Source organism: Phasianus colchicus, chromosome 3, assembly GCF_987193195.1.
Source record: "Phasianus colchicus chromosome 3, bPhaCol1.hap1.1, whole genome shotgun sequence".
Taxonomy (NCBI): Eukaryota; Metazoa; Chordata; class Aves; order Galliformes; family Phasianidae; genus Phasianus; species Phasianus colchicus.
The window spans coordinates 49,453,933-49,475,200 of NC_143438.1; the positions used below are offsets into that span (position 1 = coordinate 49,453,933).

The 21,268-nt window shown below is 37.8% G+C and overlaps 1 protein-coding gene across 2 annotated transcripts; it reads left to right on the forward strand.

The window, feature by feature from the left end:
* The first annotated feature begins 817 nt into the window (after positions 1-817).
* IMPACT (impact RWD domain protein) lies at positions 818-21,060 on the forward strand. 2 transcript variants are annotated; one of them, XM_031612779.2, is made up of 11 exons: positions 818-2,526; positions 2,694-2,822; positions 4,133-4,185; positions 4,418-4,480; positions 8,203-8,288; positions 9,474-9,602; positions 9,908-10,005; positions 13,330-13,403; positions 15,522-15,612; positions 18,703-18,837; positions 20,855-21,060. In XM_031612779.2, exons 1-11 carry the CDS (start codon positions 2,491-2,493, stop codon positions 20,924-20,926), a joined length of 966 nt encoding a protein of 321 aa, XP_031468639.1. In that variant the 5' UTR covers positions 818-2,490; the 3' UTR covers positions 20,927-21,060. The 2 variants fall into 2 exon arrangements, with proteins under 2 accessions (XP_031468639.1, XP_031468640.1); XM_031612780.2 differs by having other exon boundaries at positions 819-2,526; positions 9,911-10,005.
* Positions 21,061-21,268: the final 208 nt, after the last annotated feature.

Consider the following 21,268-nt stretch of genomic DNA (forward strand, 5'->3'; position numbering starts at 1 on the left):
TCCTGTGTTCATCAACACTTCTCACAGTTATAACTGACAATGAAAAGAAATGATAGAGCTCTCAGAAATCCACTAGAGATGTCTGCAGTCCATATAGTTTTATTATTTATTCTTTGTGTCCTCTTATCTGATACAGTTTCTTCCTGGTCTGGTGGTAGATTGCTGATATATTTCATATCAATACTTCTATAAGGACAACAGAAAAAATACTGTCAGTGATAACCTTTAGTATTTTAATAACAAATACTGTGAATACTTACAAAAATCCATTTGTACAGCTAAGTCAAAAGCAGCCACTTATAAAATGCACGCAATTTGTAGATATATCAGAAAGTTAAAAAAAAGTTCTGTAATATCACATTTCTCTCTTTAAATTTATTAGACTATTTAGTATGAGGATAAATGCAGCATTATCTTTTCTAGATCCTGGTAACTTAAAGCTTTCTATTCTGTTTTTATCAGAAGAAGATAACTTAAGAAAACCTCGTTCTGTGTACCTATCCATCTGTCTATCTATCTAAGTGGAGTATGTGACTTTACTTGCCTGATAGAAAGTGCATTTTTGCCATGTTCTGACTGGGTTTATTCTTTTTATAATTGTTTAAAACAATTAAATACACTTTGCCCATGACAATGAAGATAAATGCAGAATCTTGCTGAGCTTGGAAAATATCCCTTTCCAGTTGTCAAATATGGAACAACCATCAGTATTTATAATCTCACAACTGAAACCTATTAGTCTAGGTACTCAAACAACACCAGGATAGAGTTCTATTTTTTTTTTTTTTAATTACTACACATGGATTAAGTAAGAAAAATGATTTATTTTTTTTCCCCCAAACTTGTGTTTCTTCAATCAGAACATGGAATGTAAGATTTTGGGCTGAGATAGCATCAATAGTAATGTTCATTAAGTCCTCTCTTGGAGCTTCCAGTGATGACAGCTTGATAAACTCAGTCCTTTACTCTTCTTCATAATTATCTGAGTATTTCTTCCTCCAGAGTAAGGTACCATGTTGCTTCCTCAGCACATGGTATTGTCTTCATCTTTGCAACAGATGTTGTGTAAATAAGGGCTATTATCACTACGTCCTTTTCACTCAAGATGACTAATTTCATTGTTGGCAAATTCTCTGAAGTGTCTTTCTCTCAAATATTCAACTTAAATCTTTGTACTTTGCATCTTTTTCACATGTGAGAGGGAGAACAGTGTATTCTCTGCAGTGGTCTGTAGCATATTAAGGTTACCTACCTACCTCTCTCAAAATCCTCTTTAAGTTAACAAACTCCTCTCAAATCCTCACAGTTGTCAGACTTTCTAGATTGTATTGTTTTTATTGCTTTAATCCAGACTTCAGTTAGTGCACATCTTTCTTAAAGAGCAGCCCTAAAACCGGACACAAAGTTTGAGCTTGGGCTTCGGTTGTTCCATACAAAGCAGGATTACCTTGTGTGTCCTACTGTACCTCCCATGTATTTGGACATATCAGCATGACGGTTCTTGTTTAAGAAAAGCACAGCACAATTGGTAAATGCTTAGCTTGAGATTCACTCTAGCTCCCAAATCCCTTCTGTGGAGCTGTTGTCTAACTGGTGATTCTCTGCCCTGAATTTCTGCAGCTGATAATACAGTGCTGAATTTGTCTCTGCTCATTTGCATCCTGTTATGTTGTTTTGGTTTTGCTTGTTTGCCTGTTTGTTGTAGAATGTGTCCTCTTTGTACAATCATTCTGAATTCTCATTCTGTTCTCCGGAGCATGTGCAGATTCTCCCAGCTTTCAGGAAGGTGAAAAACAAAGCTTAGCTTGAATATACCCCAACAAATCAGTATAAAAATACACTGGAAGAAAACATGAACAGCAAAATAAGTGATGCCTGGGGATCCCCGGAGATGGAATAGAATCACAGAATCATTAAGGCTGGAAAAGACCACTAGGATCACACAGTCTAACCATCAGCCCATCCCCACCGTGCCCACTGACCGCATCCCTCAGTGCCACATCCACACGGCGCTTGAACACCTCCAGGGGCAGTGACTGCAACGCCTCCCTGGGCAGCCCGTGAGAATTTCTGAGAAGAAATTGTTCCTAATATCTAACCTGAACCTCTTCTGACACAGCTTAAAGCCATTATCTCTCATCCTATCACAGGAAGCAGCAGAAGCAGCAGCTACTTAGGTATGATTCGGGAGATAAACTCAGTTGTAGCTATCCCTGTGTCTGAAGCTCTGTTTTGTTCAGAGGATAGCCTGTTTTACAGAACACAGTCTTTGTACTCAGGAAGCACAGCTCAAAGGAAGGGAAGATAACTGCAGCTGCTAAGAGTTGGGTGCTGCAACCAGCCCTGACAGAACCGCTGCCGATCCCAGGGCAACGACAGCGCAGTGGAGCGCGCACCCACACAGACGGAGAGGCGGTCAGCGGCCGGCAGGAAGCGTGCGCACTGGGACTGCCCGCCCTTTCCGCCCTGCCGCCGTGCTTTTCCGCACTGATGGCGGCGAGCGGCCCGGAGGTGGCTCAGCAGCAAGTGAGCGGCGGTGGGGGGGATGAGATTTGCGGGGCCCCCGGTTTTTATGGTTGTCTGTTGCTCTGATTCTGTCATGTTTGTAAATAAGCTATAGGAGAGCAAAGCCTGAAGCTGTGGCTGGCACACGATTTGTTTACTCAACGATTTTTACACGCTGCTTTCTCTAGATTGATGAAATCGAAGCCCTTTCGTCCATATACGGTGAAGATTGGTGTGTTGTTGATGAAGATGAGAAAATCTATTGCATTAAGATTGGTGACTGTCTGGATCAACCAAAGTGGACGCTCTGCCTGCAGGTACAGTGCTGCTGGGCAGTTTGACACAGTGTGCTGTGGGATTCAGGCAGGCAAAACTTTATGCCTGTCTAAAATCCTTCAAAATAGGATTTAGTATCCACTCGTGATAAGAAGTTTTTGGTTTGGAGTCTGTAATACACTTTTCACTGGTGGTTCTCAGGGCTGGGAGGATTGGCCAACACACCTGAAGGTTGTGCTACCACTTAGCAAGACCTGGACAGACTGGAGAGTTGGACAGGGAGGAACCTGATGAGGTTTAACAAGAGCACTTAGGGAGGAATAACTGCACGTGCAAGTACAGGTTAAGGGATGACCTGCTGGAGATCAGCTCTGTGGAGAAGAACATTGGAATCCTGGTGGACAGCAGGTTGGCCATGAGCCAGCAGTGTGCCCTTGTGGCCAAGAAGGCCAGTGGCATCCTGAGGTGGATTAAAAAAAAGCCTGACCAGCAGGTCAAGGGAAGCGATCCTCCCCTTCTGTTTGGCCCTGGTGAGGCTGCATTTAGACTACTGTGTCCAGTTCTGGTCTCTCTAGTTCAAAAAAGACAAGGATCTCCCAGAAGGAGTCCAGTGAAGAGCCACAATAATGATAAAGGACCTGAAGCATCTCTTGTATTAGGAAAGGCTGAGTAACTCGGCTCTTTTCAGCCTGGGAAAAAAAAAAAGACTGAGAGGGGATCTGATAAATCTTTATAAATATCTTAAGTGAGGTGGGATGCAAGTGAATGAGGCTAGACTCTTCTCGGTGGTGTGTAGTGATAGGAGAAGGAGTAAGAGCCTAAAACTTGAAGGTAGTAAGTTCTGTACTAACATGCAGTAGAAATGCTTTACAGTAGGGGTAATGGAGTATGGGTACAGGTTTCCCGGAGAGGTTGTAGCGTCTCCTTCTATAGATATATTCAAGACCCATCTGGATACCTCCCTGTGCAACCTATTGAAGGGTACTTGCTTTAGCAGAGGGGCTGGATTCGATGATTTCTTGAGGTCTCTTCCATTCCCTGCAATTCTGTTATTCTGCGATTTCTTTGACAACACAATTTGCTTATGATGTCGCAGTATTTACTTATCCTAATTCCACATCCACAAAACCATATTTCAGTGTTTTTCTTTAAAATCTTATTTTAAACATACTGTTTTTTACATTGACTTCATTAGGACACCTGAGTGAATCTGCAGCTAATTCTAGATTTAGATTTTCCAAAGCATGGAAACAAACAGTATTCATACAAACTGAATAGCTCAGTGTTAGAGTCCATTAGCAAAGCTTAGCTAGCTGAATAACACAGTGAACATTCACTCTGAATTTTTCAGGTGATTTTGCCTCCAGGATACCCAACTTCAGAGCCACCTATTTATCAACTGAAGTAAGTGAAGTTTCTTGTTGATAATTGCTTTCTTTCAAATATTTATTTATTTACAGAGTTACCATTGTTGCTTGTTTGAAGTGTAAGTTGAAGTTTCAGAAATTTTATAAGTAGGGATGACTGATGTTGTTTTATTTTCAAAGTGTTTATCACATTTATTTAAAAAACGAATGTTTGTTATGCTGAAATCAGAGTACAGGCACCATTTTCATTGCATTTCTTTTTATTCTAGTGCTCCTTGGCTTCGGGGACAAGATTACACTGAACTAGCAAATAGCTTGGAAGAAATATATATGTAAGTTACAGTCTGTGGAACATCGTAAAAGGTGATGATCCATCTTCAGTCTCGTGTGCTTTTAAGTACCTGCTTAACTAGTGAGTGTAGTGGTTGATGCAGCAGCCGTCAAACATTCAATGCTATGTATATACTAAACATTTTATAAGAATTAATTGTCTTAAACTCTGGCAATTTCTTTTATATTGTTTAGACCTAATGCTCTTCAAGAATGGATGTCTTAATTATGGCTCCTAATTTTTGACCCTTTAGAATCATAGAATCATAGAGTTGCCTGGGTTGAAAAGGACCACAACGATAATCTCATTTCAGCCACCCTGCTATGTGCATGGTCACCAACCACTAGACCAGGCTGCCCAGAGCCACATCCAGCCTCAAGATACTTTCAGAATTGAGGTGTAGGTTTTAAAATAAGCACAATTAGCAGAGTCTTTTAACTAGAATCTGCAACATGGCAAACCGCATTATCACAGTGTGTAGCTAGCTGAACTCTTGATGCATGAGAATAAATATAACATTAAGAAATACTCATAGAATCAAATTATGTTTTAAAATTGCTGTGAAATTGGAATATTAAATGGAATAATTTTATGTGGTTTATTTAATATATGAACTAAATGAAATGAAAATATGTCATAAGGAGGCATAGCTGTGCTTAGATAATGAAATCTGTGTCTTGCTTAAAAAATATGTTTTAATGCCATAAAATAAGAAAGACACTTGGCTTTTTTATTTATTTTATTTGTTTTTGTGTCATTTTTATCTAATTACCAAGTTGCTTCAGGTACACGGGTTTCTTATAATTTAACCAGGCAAAATTGAGTTACGATTTGAAGTTAAAAATTCTAGAGTGCAGGAAAAAGAACTGAGTGTCCTTGATTCTGTTGGAGTCTCCACCAGAGGTAAAGCTGCTGCTCTGTCCTTCCTAAACTGTCCTAAGCATCCAGGGCGTTTAGAGCATCTTGCCCCACTGCAAGGAGGAATAGCATGGTTGTTAAGCACTCTTTTTCTTTCCAGGGAGCCCTTGTTTGTGTCCTGCCGTTTTTGTTTGTTCAGCAGAAAATGAATGTGTTTGTACTTTAGACAGTATGTGTCATTTTAGAGTGTGTTTTTAAACCCTTCTGGAGTTGTCACTGATGTATGCAGTGTTTGTGAAAGCCTTTTATCTATCCACTGTCTAAATAGTTGCCAGGTAAACTTAATTACTCTGGACCATTTACAATGTGTGGCTTCTCTGGTTTTGAATCCCTAGTGATCTAAATTGCTTAGTTTTGCAAATAGTGTGAACTATACTGTTGATGACTCACTATGTCTTCTTAAGGGGATGGGAAAAGCAGATAGCAATAGTTCACAAATCTGTTTTGGTAGGCCCAAAGTTCTTAAAATATAGGAAATATTTGGATTTATTTTAATTTTTCATGTGCTCTTCTAGTAAAATTTTTCAATAACAAAGCTTTGTTTCATGATTTAGATGCAAGTGTCAAGAAAAATAGCTGTCTATAAAGGTAACCTTTGAGAATAAGTGTAATAGACAGAAACTGAAATTGGGTTATAGCTATAGAAATTGCTAGTTACTCATATCCAGCAGAAAAATCTTATTTATCGTGTAATCTTTCATTCCATCATTAAATCAAATGAAGTTCTTCATGTATTATTGAAACAGTACTTCTATATGATAAGCAGCAGCATGAAATCAGGGTTTTCTCTCATTCTGAGTTTGTCAAGAATCACAGAATCACAGAATCGTAGGGGTTGGAAGGGACCTCCAGAGATCATCGAGTCCAAGCCCCCTGCCAAAGCAGGATCCCTACACCAGGTCGCACAGGTAGGCGTCCAGGCAGGTCTTGAATATCTCCAGAGAAGGAGACTCCACAACCTCCCTGGGCAGCCTGTTCCAGTGCTCCGTCACCCTCACCGTAAAGAAGTTCTTGCGCACCTTGGTGCAGAACTTCCTATGCTCCAGCTTCTGGCCATTTCCCCTTGTCCTGTCTCCGCACACTGCTGAAAAGAGTCTGGCCTCGATACTCTGCCCCCCACACCTTAGATATTTATAGACCTGGATCAGGTCCCCTCTCAGTCTTCTCTTCTCAAGGCTAAACAGACCCAGATCACTTAGCCTTTCCTCATAGGGGAGATGCTCCAGGCCCTTCACCATCTTTGTGGCTCTCCGCTGGACTCTTTCCAAGAGATCCCTGTCTTTTTTGTACTGGGGAGCCCAGAACTGGACACAGTACTCCAGATGAGGCCTTACCAGGGCAGAGTAGAGGGGGAGGATCACCTCCCTCAACCTGCTGGCCACGCTCCTTTTAATGCACCCCAGAATGCCATTGGCCTTTTTGGCCACAAGGGCACACTGCTGGCTCATGGCCAACCTGTCGTCCACTAGGACACCCAGGTCCCTCTCTGCAGAGCTCCTCTCCAGCAGGTCATCCCCCAACCTGTACCGGTGCATGCAATTATTCCTCCCTAGGTGCAATACTGTACACTTGCTTTTGTTAAACCTCATCTGGTTCCTTACTGCCCAGCTCTCCAGCCTGTCCAGGTCTCGCTGAATGGCAGCACAGCCTTCAGGTGTGTCAGCCAATCCTCCCAACTTCGTATCATCAGCAAATTTGCTGAGGGTGGCCACTATCCCCTCATCAAGGTCATTGATGAAGATGTTGAACAGGACCGGTCCCAGCACCTACCCCAAGGTTTTGGGGACAGCTACAAGTTACTACAAATTCCTCATTTTTGCTTGAAACATTTTCTTTAAATATATATATTTGTTTGAATTTCTAATTTCATTCGGCAGTTGTGCTGTATACACTATGTAAAATAAGCATTTTAAAATACAGTTTTGTTACTGGTGTGTATTTATATGCTGCCCCAGATGGTGGCAGTAAGAATAAAACTATTAGTAGAGAAACTGAGTTGGCTAAAGCCCTACATTTTCAGTTCTGCTTTTGAGACTAACACACACAGGTCATAAACATGTTAAAATATAATTTGGAAAGTTAATTTTCAGGGCACTGTTTCCTAACTGGGAATGTGCACATAAAAGCGTTTATTCCATCCTCTCCCATTAGCATAATACATGTCTGTGCCAGCTAACTGAGGGCTCCTAAGCTCCTCTCCTCTCTCTCCTATAGGATTTATCATCAGCAAATTGTAGCATGTTGATCTACTGCTTCACTGTGTCAGCTACCACTGACCTACTGTCAAAGTTCTGCAGGATTAGCCCCTGCTGTGTATGTTATGAGAGAATGATGGGGAAGAGATGGGAGGCTGTTCTAAGAAACTCTCAGATATGAAGGGGAAGAGACTCTGCAGGCAGAGTAGCTGAAAGAGCTCATCACAGGCAGTACAGAACTCTCTGAAAATCAATCCAGAGCATGCTCAGAAACTAGATGAACTGGCTTAGTATTCTTTTGAAAATGCTGAGGGCTGTCCAATTTACTGTACTCATAGTTGTTTTCACTTTCTTTATAGGCCAAAAAGTTTCCATCAGTTGCCTGTTTTCTCCCAGTACTGGTGCTTTTAATGCTGAAATAAGCTCAATAGAGTATATAATGATGCTGATTGTCACTGAGCTTCCACAAGCCTAGGCTCCTTATTGCACTAGACTGTAGTGTTCTATTACTGCTTATCTGAAATCTGCGTATTATTTAATGTAGGTACTTTCTAAGTGAAATCTGAAAGAAAAAAGAAATTCCTTATTCACTGCAAGTTTTAACTTCCAGACAGAACCTTGGTGAAAGTATTCTTTATTTATGGGTGGAGAAGATACGAGAAGTTCTGGTGGAAAAGGCACAGTCATCAAATTCAGGTACTTCAGGAAATACATGGATTTTTCAGTTTACTTCTTCTTCAGCTGCAAAGTTAGATCATAGAATCATAGGACGGCCTGGATTGAAAAGGAACACAATGATCATCTAGTTGTGACCCTGCACTTAGCAGGGGGGTTGCCAATCACCAGACCAGGCTGCCCAGAGCCACATCCAGCCTGGCCTTGAATGCCTCCAGGGATGGGGCATCCACAACCTCCTTGGGCAACCTGTTCCAGTGCGTCACCACCCTCTGTGTGAAAAGTGAAGATTTCATTGCCAGTTTAAAATTTATTCCCAGTTTTCTTGACTAATGTGGGTAAGAGAACACAATCTCTGGTTTGGCTTATTGTATTACAGTGATAGCTTTCTTTTCTTAAAAAGCAGTAGAAAATAAAAAGGAAGGGGGTGGTTGCAATGAAATAAAGTCCTCAGTTTTATTATAGTGCAATTAAAAGTTGCTTCACAAATGGAGTTGAGGTGATTTTTCTGCTGTTACTCTAATAGTGACAGGGCTTGTATAAATTAAAAATCACAGCTGCTCTTCCCGTAAATTATGGGCCTTTTTCTTCCACATGAAAATGCTAAACTGCCATGAAAGACATGAGCAAAATATCTGCATGAACTTGTGACAGAAGGAAATAGAAATATTTTTAATGTAGCGGATGTTAGCTCATTGCCATGAATAATGAAGGGCTGAAAAGGAGGAAAAAAAAAGGTGTGTTTGCAGTGCTTCTACATGATAAGGTCTAGTTTTAGTCTTTCAATAAAATGTGTAATAAAATGCTATCTTATGCTAACTAAAATATCAGACTATTTTGGTACCTGCCTTTAGACTAAATTAATAGTATCACTATACATACTGAATGGAAATGGCAAGCATCGTGTTTATTTGCTTCTTAGAAGTGGTATTAATTAGTATTAAAACAGAAGAAATTATGCATAGATTCCATGGAATGAGTATTTTATTCCTAATTCTGATCGTGATTTTAGTAAATCCTGGGCAAAGCATTTCTGCTTTTTATTGTAATTAGCATTATTATTCTGCACTTCATAATTTTTTCTTACTAGAAAGCTGATTTCAACTGAACAGCCAGACGTTTAATAGAAAAAGAATTTAAAAAATTGTATTACTTATCTCTCAGAAAAGTATGTAATAGGTCTGCTTACCATTTACACTTTTATAGAACCAGATATTAAGAAAACCTCTGAAGAAGTTGATGAAGACAATGCGGATGATTTTTTCCTGGACTATCAGCCTGTTCAGGAAGATCCAGTAGAAATTTTAAGTTACATGACATCTGAAAGTCAAGAAGGTAAAGATGTTTCCTTGTTAATTGCAATGAAATAGTTTAGGAAAGAGTGACCTTTGAGTTTCAGTTTTTCTACTCGCCTTTTGAATAAAATTAATAGTATAAAAATCATAATTAACAATAATGATTGTGAATAACCCTGTATATTTTTGGTGGTTCTGCATGTCATCACTTTGTACATAGCTTTAACCAATCTGTTTTTTAAAAGTTTAGATATTCTTGAAGGGTAATGAAGCAACAAATAAGTTGCATTTATTTGTTGTTTAAGTACCCTTAAAGAAAATGAACGCTTCTTTATCTGTGATCAGTAGATGAAGAACTGCCAATGATACATCATGGAAGCCCACTCACAGATCGAAGGAGTACTTTCCAGGCACATCTGGCTCCTGTGGTGACACCCAGACAAGTTAGTAGAGATCACACCTACTCTTTTTTCTATACTTTAAGCTTGACTGAATGTTACTGAAATACTTGCAATTAGATGAATATATCTGTCTTTGTGCGTCAATATCATCTGAGCAGTCATCTGTCTTTGCCTGTCACTGCTGGCTGAATAATTCCTAAGCAGCAGCTCTGCAATGCAGCCTGGTAGTTTCCAGTTTCGTTTTTGAGGTGGGTAGATTTGCTATCCCTTATTCTTAAATGTGTGAGAAATGTCACTGAAATGTGACTTTTGGACTAATTTCAGTCACTTTGTACATCCCTTTGCATCTGTTAACCTTTGCCACCTTTGATGATCCCTGTTCAGTGTGGAAACTACTGATGTACTCATCTTTTCTTGTCATTAACTAAGAGTTAAACCTTGTGGATGTTTTCCACTTCCCTTGTATCCAATTCTCACTTTTATTTCAAGAATTTTTGGTAGCACATCTTGTCAAATGCTTTTTGAAATTCCAGGTGGGCTAGATCAACTAGCAGCTAGGAAGCATGTGCTCAGCAACTCTGAAATAATCTTGACAGATTGACAGATTTTTAGAAGTGTAATTCCCTATATGAAGGCAGTAGTTTATTAAGCTGTGCTGATGTTGTGGGGCTGTTCTATTTTGTTGTTGTTGTTGTTGTTTTTCCTTCTATTAATTTGCCTAGCATGGATATAAGACTTATACATACTTCTGAAGTACATTTGAGATGTTGGTATCACATCAGTTGCCCTCTGCTGCAGAAGCAGTTTTAACTGGTAGGTTAGATACCTTAGTAGATGTTCATCACCTTCATACTCCAGTTCCCTTTAAATGTTTAAATACATTCAATCTGTTTTTGCAGATTTGTTTCAGTTTCATTTTAACTTCATTAATATTATTCTATCATAAGGCTCTGCTCTGCTGTCCTTGCCTGACCTTTTTTCATACGTACTGTATATTCATTTAGGTTTTTGTGCTATAGCTGTATATTCTCTGATTCTTCTGCATTGTATCTATCTGCTCATAGTACACATTTCTAGAAGGCTTCAGCTTTTTGAGTTTGAAAAAATATTATTATGACTTCTATTTTTATATGTCCAAAAATGTGCTGTGCCTTTCATATCTATCTTGTCATCTGTCTTATTTTTCTCTGTCTGAATACATTATAATTTTTGAACACGCCTTCAGCTTTTTTGAGCTGTTCTCTTACTGCTTCCAAAGTGAAAGTAGTTTTATATTTTAGGTTTAATGTGGAATAGCTCAATTTTTAAAAATACTTAATGCATTACCGTTTTCACTGAAGTATCACTGTACTTTAGAGGCTTTCTTAGCTGTTTTCAGTCTATGAAATGTGAGTTTCTATGATCTGTCTCGCTTTGGAAAGGAAAGGAATTGGAATAATTAATTTAATGGCCTTTTTTCATTGCTTCTTTTAAGACTTCTATTGAAAGTCCACCTGTACTTGGAATATGCAGGGTATTAATGTAGCACAATTTCCCGAGTGTCAAATCCAGCTTTTTTCAGAGTCTTGCTGTACTTGTGTAAAATGATTGGTCTGCAGGCTGCAGAGTAGCATTGCTGTGACATGGGTTCCTTTTTCTGAAAGAAAGTTGAAAGAAGTGAGGAATGGTGTAAGTGTTGTACCTATACTGAAAGCTAGCTTCTTTATCAACTGATACCCATAATGCTTTATCTGCATGTTTGTATGTTGCAGTGATGGTCTTTGATATTTTAAGATAGGACTGATTGCTTTGTAAATTCCTCTACTGAAAATTTTAGTAGTGGAGCTTTACTTCTAGTACAGCTTTCAGTAACGAAGGCTAGAATAACACTGTAGATAGTTAAATATGCTGTCATATGGGGAAACAAAATTGATAGCACTGCTAGATTTGGTACTGTTGCTTTTCCTTGTCTAGGATATTTTGACATTGAAAATGTGTGTGATGCTTGTACTTGGAGTAGGGACTAAGGCCTAGATGGAGCTAAGAACTGATCTGTGGTTTAAAGGTCTTTTGTACCTTCTATGAGCAGGTCCCTTGCTGACCTTGTAGAGAATCCCTTAATTCCCTAAGGAAGGAACAGGGGAAAAAAAGCTCAAGAGCTACAGTAAGAAGAAGGATAAGTTATTGCTCATCTGTGAGATGGCTGTGTTGCAGGTTCATTGATAATACAGACATTTAATGAGGTTTTGAGAGATCTGTCAGCTACCAAGATCCTAACAATATAACTGATGTCATAGGTGATAATCATTTCATATGCTTTCTGTGCTGTTTGTTGAAATGTATTTATGAAAGCTTGTTAAATAATGAGTTGTCTTTCTTCAGTATTCCACTTAAGAGGGAAAACTGGAGAAAACAGTTGTCTGAAGCAACATTCTCTGTTGATAATAGGAGATTAATTGAGGTTATTCGATGTTAAATTTCTGCCAGAAGAGCTGAAAATAGCACAGTATAGCTAAGATACATAATAAGTATGAATATTTATTATTACTTAAATCTATTTTTCTTCAGAATGAAAGACAACTTACTTGCCATGCATGTTTTCCCAAGCTTTCTCAACTTTAGTCATGCTTTCCTCAGGATAAGATTAATTACATATTACCTATCAAAGCACTGTTTCAGTCAAATCTTTCCATTTTTCTGGAACAAATTTAAAAGTGTTGATTTTTCTAGAACATGTTGATAAATGTTTTGAATTTTGTATTTAAGAACAGAAGGATGGACATGGTAAAAATACCAATTTTCTGGGAAATGCTGGCACGTTCAGACCCATAGTAGAAAGGTTTTATTGGTATAAGATGGAAACTCTGGAAAACAAGTAGGTTTGAATAAAAATTATATTTCAAAATGAAACGTAGTAGAACTTTTTAAACATTGCACATTATTGTGATATCAGTAAAAGGAGTGTGGAAGAGAAAACGTTGTTCCATTATTCCAGCTTAATGTTGTACTTGAAAAAAACATGAAGGTGTAATTGATACTTAATACTGATTTAAATTTTTTTTTCGGTCTTGCCATATCTTATGTATCAAATCAGTTTGATGCTTCTGGTTATTCAGCAATAACATGAATGTACGCAGTTAACCAATTCAAGGAACAAATCTTTTTAGTATCCCAGAAATATGATCTGAAACTGGCATGAGTGTAGTGGCATGGTGGCACTCCTTGGGTTAGCACACTGAATGTTTAATTAATTTTATGTTAAAATGTTAAAATCTTTCTCTGTAGTATTGAAAAGATGCTTGTTTAACAATGATACTGAAATGGTGAATGTGAAATCCCTCATTATAAAAAAAACTTATTTCTGTGTTGTTCATATATTTTTTTAAGGTAAAGAGAGTTCTTGAAAAACTATATGAGAATAAGAAAATTGCAAGTGCCACCCACAACATATATGCATACAGGTGAGAGATGGTGATTTTTTTGCTTTCCTTGCCAAGTGAGTGCTGTGCATGAGAAAGGTAAAACCCAACAAAGAAATTCCTTGCTAGTGAGTCATTTTGGGACTGAGTTTCCTATTTGTGTGTTAAAGATTTTAGCATTTATTTTGAACTTAAGAAAAAGAAAGCAGAACATATAGTAAGAAAAAATACGAAGACAGCAAAGCAGTGCAGCACTAAGGATTTAAAAAACAAAGAAACAAAAACCCTAAAAGTGGACTGGAACATGTGTTGGTATACTTTGTATGGGAGGTGAGATTAAGGAATTACTGCTTCATCCTGAACTAAATATGGTTTTACTTATGCAAAGCAAAATTCTTCTACCTGACCACTTGAGCCATTTGGAAATAACTGAAAATTTTTAGTTGAAATAAGAGCTGAAGCACAAAGCTCAATGTGAACTAGCATATAAAATTGGCTGAAATACATCAAACTTCAGGCAAATTGAGAAATGGGTAAAAATGAGTTTGGCGACGGTCTGTCTGACAACTTTTGTGAACATAGAATGATAGAATGTTAGAATAGTTTGGGTTGGAAGAGAACTTTAAGATCAACTAGTTCCACACCCCCTGCTATAGGCAGGAGCATCTCCCTCTAGACCAGTTTGCTCAAAGCCCCATCCAGCCTGGCCTTGAATGCTTCCAGGGAGGGGGGTATCCACAGCCTCACTGGGCAACCTGTTCCAGTCAGTGTCTCACCAGCCTCATACTAAAGAACTTCTTCCTAATATCTAGTCTAAATCTAGCCTCTTCGAGTTTAAAACCATTTCCTCTCATCCTCTTGCTACCCTGCCCTTCTAAAAACTCCCTCCCCAGCTTTCCTGTAGGGACCCCTTCAAGTACTGGAAGGCTGCTAGAAGGTTTCCTCAGATCCTTCTCTTCTCCAGGCTGAAGAGCCCCAGCTCTCAGCCTGTCCCAGTAGGTGAGGTGCTCCAGCCCTCTGATCATCTTTGTGGTCCTCCTCTGGACGTGCTCCAACAACTCGATGTCCTTCTTGTGCTGGGGACCCCAGAACTAGATGCAGTACTCCAGGTGGGGTCTCATGAGAACAGAGCAGAGGGGCAGAATCACCTCCCTCAACCTGCTGGTTACACTTATCTTCATGCCACTGAGGATACAGCTGGCCTTCAGGACTGCAAGCACACATTGCTGACTCATGTTGAGTCTTTCACCAACAGACAGTCCCAAATCCTTCTCAGGGCTGTTCACAAGCCATTCTCTGCCCAACCTGTATCTGTGCTTGGGATTGCCTTGACCCAGATGCAGGGACGTAGCTTCTGTAAAATGAAATAGTCTCAGTCCAGATAGTGATGCAGGTTTCCTGAGGAATGTAAGGCACAATAAAAAGAGCCCCCTGGAGGAAGCAGTCAGCTGAAAAAGCCTGTATTGAAAGTAATCCATTCATGTGCTTCCTGGGATGATCCTAATGAAATATGAAATGAGAGCAACTGAATGCTTACTTCATCAGCGTGTCCACCTAAGTTAAAGGTTTTTGTAATGAGAGCTGCTGCTGATCTGACTCTCATGCCATCTAAATCCACTTCAAAATAGCAGTATTCTGTCACAGCTCTTCTTTAGAGAAGGGCTCAGTAAGCAGCGTGGTGAATTTGAAGCAGAGTTTCAGTAATAGTTTTGCACTGCTGGTGAAATATAGACGTAACTAATTACTAATAGTATTTTTGTCAGGCTTCTTTTAACTTGTGGGTGTGTAGCATCATTTGGACCTGTATCTGATGTTGTTGGTTTAAGCTGAGTGTAAGTGTAATCCTTAGAATAAAAACCTAAGGATTCTTCTTTTTGGAGACTTTACACTAGTAATGGAATATGGAGTTAACCTGAAGTAGTTAAAATAATGTAAAATCTTCACAACGTTTGTTACTCTATACAGATAATATTTGTGGTTTACCCGAAGCCTCATCCTGTTTTGATGTGAGTATCCTTAGTGAAGAAGCAGAATTGATGCACATGTTTGTGAAAGATCTCTGAGACTTCATTAATCACTTACATTGTTAGTTGATTGATACTTTTAGAATCTGTTTTATGCTTATGTTTTTCTTTCTTTTTACTATATATTTCTTTTAAGGATATACTGTGAAGATAAGCATACATTCTTACAGGACTGTGAAGATGATGGGGAGACAGCAGCTGGTGGACGTCTTCTTCATCTTATGCAGGTTATGAGAAGTCAGAGATTAATTTCTATAATCTTGAACAGATTTTAAAAATCACTACAGTGTGAATAAACTTACAGCAGATTTTTGTAATTCTTGCTCTTCTTTTAGCTCAGTATGTGATTACTTTCTCTGAAGTCAAAGAAAAACGTATAGACTGTTGTATGCATGTGAGGAGTTGAGTTTTCCAAGTCTTGGATCATAAAAATAAATAACATTTCATAGATGACATTAATAATTGAACTGGTTTAGAAGAGAAAGAAGTTTTGAATCCTCTACTTGGTGTAAGGTATAATGAAAATGAAGACTGGAAGAAGCTGATTAACAGGATGTACAGCTGACCTTTGCACAACCTTTACTTCAATTTCCGTGAATATTTGTAATGAGAAGACTGTTCCATTTGAACTTGCAGAGTAGGGTTTTGAATGCAAAAGTCAGTGGGAGTGAGGCAGTCAAGCTGTTCTGATTGTTTTATCTGTTTCTTAGTGCTGTTTCTAGTTCTGGGTCTTTAGCCCTTATATTCACATAGTTTTAGTTTTCAGGTGTGGAAATAAAGCCCTGGTAAAGTTACTGCTAAATGTATACTGAAGGCAGATTTAGATTCACTGACATGATGCAACCCCTTGTGAAGCCAAAAATAAAATATCCTAACTTCTGGGAACAGCTGGATACATCTTATGCTTCAAGTCACTTAACTGTATCAGCAGTTTTGCATTTTAATTTTAGATTCGCATCACCTTTGGAACAAGGGTTTTCTTTACCTCTCCTTTGCTTGCTTGTATATTTTGTTCCTTAGTTTGCTTAGTATTCTTGGAAAGTGCTTTAAAACTTTTCTTTTTAATTTCAAAGATGTCTTTGTATTTCAGTTCAAAGACTGAAATATTTTAATGTTTTTTTGTTTAGAACTTTTTGAAACTTTCTAATTAACTCAACTCTGACTTGGAAAGGAATACTTGCATATGTTACATAAACTAAGCTGACATGGTAAGCGTGAATGTACAGTTGTAGTGATAGCAGCGTGAGGAAGCAACTTTGCAGTTACTGTTCCTGGATTTATCCTGAGCCCATCAGCTCTTTCTCAATATTTTAATATATACTTTTGAAACTTACCATATTTACAGTGTTTTAAGTGCTTAACAGTCCATACAAGTGCAGTTTAGAATGGCATGAAATTTTGCCTTTTAAATGTGAATGCATCTAAATCATATGGATCATATCTGTCCATTAGTAGTACTCATTACTGGGAATATTTTTGCTTTGGAATTATACTTCTACAGGCATCAGGAAAATGCAGTTTTCATTAATGGGACAAGATTGTAGTAGTGTAAGGGCTAATTTCTAGGTGTTAATGTAATTCTCTTAATTCTTCTGTTATAAGCAGTTTTGATGTGGGCTTAAAACAAGGTGGTATAATACAGTTATTGTATTATTGCTGTAGTTATAGTTCTTCTTTTGCAGTAGAGATCTTATCTTGTTTTAGATAAACCTAACACTTTTGTCAAGATAGTACTTTCCGGTTACAAGAAAAAAGTATTTTAGATCTATTCTTTTAAACTTAAGGTTAGAATTAAAATATTTCCCAACTATCTTTGACATCCTGTTTACTCTGAAAAAATGCTATAAATTGAATCTGTGGCTGATGAGTAAATGGAGAATAGAAAATGCCTGTCACAAAAACTGGCCTTCCTTCTTGTTAATTTTTTTTTTTTTTTTACATTATCCTTTAAATTTTAAAATACCAACAATGTTTCTGTCTTCACAAAGGTAAAATCTTCTGATAGGATTGTTGAAAGTAGACAAATAAATGCATATTTTTCCTCCTTGATGGAGATTATAATGATTATTAACCTGCTTTTTAGATAGATGGCTTCTAAGGGGTTTTCCTCTCATTCCACTTCACCAAAGCACTTTCTGTCTTGCAGACCACAGCACTTTGCTCTGCAATAAGCAAATAAAGTTGTGATTGCTCTGTTTGTCCATCTGTGTGTATTAGTAAAATAGTGCACTGCTCTTGTGAGTGAGGTGTTTGTGAGTAAAGACCTGTCACAGATTTAGATGCCTAAGTTGGAGGGAACAGATTCAGGATCATAGCCACTATCCATTAACTAATGGTGATTATCACTAAATGTTTCCACGCCATAATGTCATTCTTACATTTTAGCAAGGCATGTTTCTGATATTTAGTCATACACTGTTATGAGTTTGTGCTGCTGCTGGACTTAGGCGTTGCAACAGATAAAGATGCTGAGGTCTTCCATGCTTCATGCCTTTAATTGCAGTAAAAGAAATTATAGCTTCTGCTTAGTTCTGTCCTTTATTTTATTACTGATGGTCTTAAAAATGCTATCTGAGAGTTATTTAGTTCCTTTCAGTACTATGTGCATGATTATGTGCATGAACTTCGCATATGCCTTTTGGATTTCAGAAAGCAACTAAGGGATGCTGATTCAGACCCAGAAAATTCAGAGATTTTCTTGCATTATCTAACTGTTGTTGCTAAGTCCTTTGTGTGGCAGCAGTAGGAAAGAATTCCACAAAATCATAGAATATACCAACTTGGTAGTGACCCATTGAGTTGGCATTTTAGATATCCAGATGAACTATGCCTTATGTACCTGTTCTCTGGCTGTTATTAACATTTATCCACCAATGTTTCCAAAAATGTGGAAAGCCAATCTGCTTAGTGGCAGAGGTTCTCTGGAAGTAATATTGTCCTATTAAAAAGTAGTAAAAGTAACTCAGTAATTGACCCATTAAGTAATACCTTGAGGCTTTTTATATTGGTGAGAAACGGTAGTGCACAAGGTAACTTTATGCCATTTCTAAAGGGACATCTTTACTGGATTTACTTTTTAGTAGGAAATTTGAATTTACCTTTCAGTAGAAATTTGGACAGTGAAACTTATCACATCTACTGAATTATCATTACTTCTTACCCTCTGATGATTTTGTGCTATGTGTGATAAAGACCTGATGCTAATTTCTTAGTAACAAGTAGATTTTTTCTGTAGTTAAGAAAGACATCAACAATAAAACTAGTTTACTTAAAAAAAAAAAAAAATCACTATGTTTTTTTATTTGTATTTTTAACAGATTTTGAATGTCCAGAATGTGTTAGTTGTGGTGTCCCGCTGGTACGGAGGTATTCTGTTAGGACCAGATCGTTTTAAACATATCAACAATTGTGCAAGAAATATACTTGTGGAATACAACTATGTACATTCAGTGGTAAGTTTCTACCACTTAAAATGGAGGCATTTATATGTAAATGTGTGTAAACTGTCACTCTTAGATGAAGTCAGAAGAAATGTAAAGCTATTTCAGATGTCATTGTCTGATTGCTTTGGTGCACTGGTAAGGAGTGTTTGCACTGATCAGATGCTTTATGAAGACTTCCAGTGTTAGTGATTTGTAATCAGGAAGTGTGCAGTAGAAGAGTGTGGCAGCAGTTGAGAACTGTGTTCTAGAACATCACTGTGAAGCTCGAGGATGGGTAGGAAGGTGATGAGCTGGTTTCTGTTAAGAGGCAGCAGCAGCAGCCAGTTTACTTATGTTTTCATGTGTATGCCCATGACAGGGGGGCAGTAGGCCCCACAGAATGGGAAGGAAGGAAGGAAAAAGAACAGTGGCAACGATCTATGGAGGAAAACTTATTTTACTAACTATGATATCGGAATGCAAGATAACACAGTATAATACAATCTAATTGAAATTGAGACTAATGAATCAGATAGGAGAGAGAGAGTTCCTGAGACCGAATCAAACGTGAAAAGCTTGGAATGGGTAGGAAAGCACCCTCCAGCACCCACTGCAAGGCCATCAGAGACCTCCTCACCCGGAAGGGCCAGATCCCATGACTTTCGTAATGTATAGGGATAGGTTCCTGCAATTGGAGCATTAACACTTTAATTCCCAGTGCACTACGTGATGTTTTGATGCGGAATACTGAAAACCAGAAAACATAAAACCATGACAATGTGCTGCATTGTTACTGTGTAGGCAGACTGAGCTTAGGAATCACTGTAGCTAGTGGGCATTTTAAAATGTGAATGCCTTAGTAACTCAGAGATTTCAAAATTACAAAATAATAGCGTGGTAGTAACAGAAAATACTATTAAAATAGTGGATGGCAGGAGTCATTTAAAAAAAAACAAAATTAGACTGGAAGAAATCAAACCAACTCACATTAGCATTACAGAAAAGAGGAAGGAATAATATTTCAAGGGGGTAAATCACTTGAGTCAGGAATTCCAGATGTCTTTTAAATGTAATTTTATGTGGAATATGTAGATCACTTAATTGTGTATTGCTCCCATTTTTCCACTTCCTTTTCTTCGTCCTCAGATCAGTGGATAAGTGTATGTTATATTAAAATGTATAATTGCTAATGATAGAAATTTTACGACAGCAGGAAATAATTTCTAACAGATACTTCTTCAAGTATGCCACTGTCAAGTTTTCCTTTTATACAAAAGTATCTAAGATTGCTGTTGCTGGCCGCTTAGCATTCCTTTGTGTTCCTCCCCCTTCACTTCTCAGTTACTTTTAGCAATTGAGAGGTGCTTTTATACCCTTACTGACTCACTTTCTTGGCTGCTGATCAAATTTCTCTTATTTTAATGTATTTTTTATAAAATAAAAGGAAATTGTAACGAGTTCATGCATTTATGCTTGAGAAGGTTTAGTACTGAAAGTGAGTGTTAATAAGTGTTATTTTCCTAACAACTTCAATAGGTTGTGTTTTTTAACAAACATGTTTTGTTACCAATGTTATTTAGAAAAGTAACAGATAGAATTTACAGTAACTCTCATTCTAGTAAGACTAGAATGTTTTTCCTGGTTGCAAATTTATTTTGTCTAGGGAAGTAGTTTTTCTGTACTGGTGCATGGTATATTTCTTGATAGGGCCACATCCACACTAGAAGCAGTTCTGCAATATAGTGTAGAAGTATTCCTGTACTGGTAAGCTCCTCCTTGAATGAAAGTGGCTTAGATTATTTTTATACTGCGTTATTGTTATCATTGTTATGCCTCTAATTCTAACACTGCTGAAGGCAGAAGTTTCTAAATAGCAAGATAAGCAGCTAAAGATGAAACTAAAGGTTTTTAGTTCAAAACTGCAGTGAGTCCCAGTAAACTACGAGTGCTTCATATTTAAAATAATTCTTGTGAGTAATTTTGAAAGACTACTAGCAGAATATAAGAATGTTTTTTTAAATTTTGATGTCCTTGTTCTTCATTTCAGGAAGAATCATCCAAACCAGCAGGAAAGAACAAAAAGATAAGGAAGGACAACAAGAAGAGAACAGAACACTAATTTATTAATTTATTTCTAAAAACTATAAAAGATTACTTTGCACATATTTATAGAAAGGAAACATGGACATTAATGCCTTATCAAATACAAAGTTTTGTATTCAAAAAAGAATTTAGTAAAGCTATATCTATTTTTTCATCTTGTTCTGTGATTTCTTTTGCTGTTCTGTAGTAGAATTTAGACACAACCTTTCCTCCCCTCAGTGATGGCTGGCTGATTTAAAGTGCAGATTGTTTACCCACTGCAGAGTTCAAACTCAAACATCTATCTTGTGTTAGAACTTAAATTCACTAGTTTGGTGTGTTGATGGTGAGACTGAAGTTATTCAAAGGCCAAGATCAC

What these genes read in the sequence shown, in the direction of transcription:
- IMPACT (XM_031612779.2), top strand. Translation starts at nt 2,491, where the DNA reads ATGGCGGCGAGCGGCCCGGAGGTGGCTCAGCAGCAA. An exon ending in AGCTTGGAAGAAATATATAT is followed by an intron (nt 4,481 to 8,202) that starts GTAAGTTACAGT and finishes TTTAACTTCCAG; the next exon opens with ACAGAACCTTGGTGAAAGTA. An exon ending in GACATCTGAAAGTCAAGAAG is followed by an intron (nt 9,603 to 9,907) that starts GTAAAGATGTTT and finishes ATCTGTGATCAG; the next exon opens with TAGATGAAGAACTGCCAATG.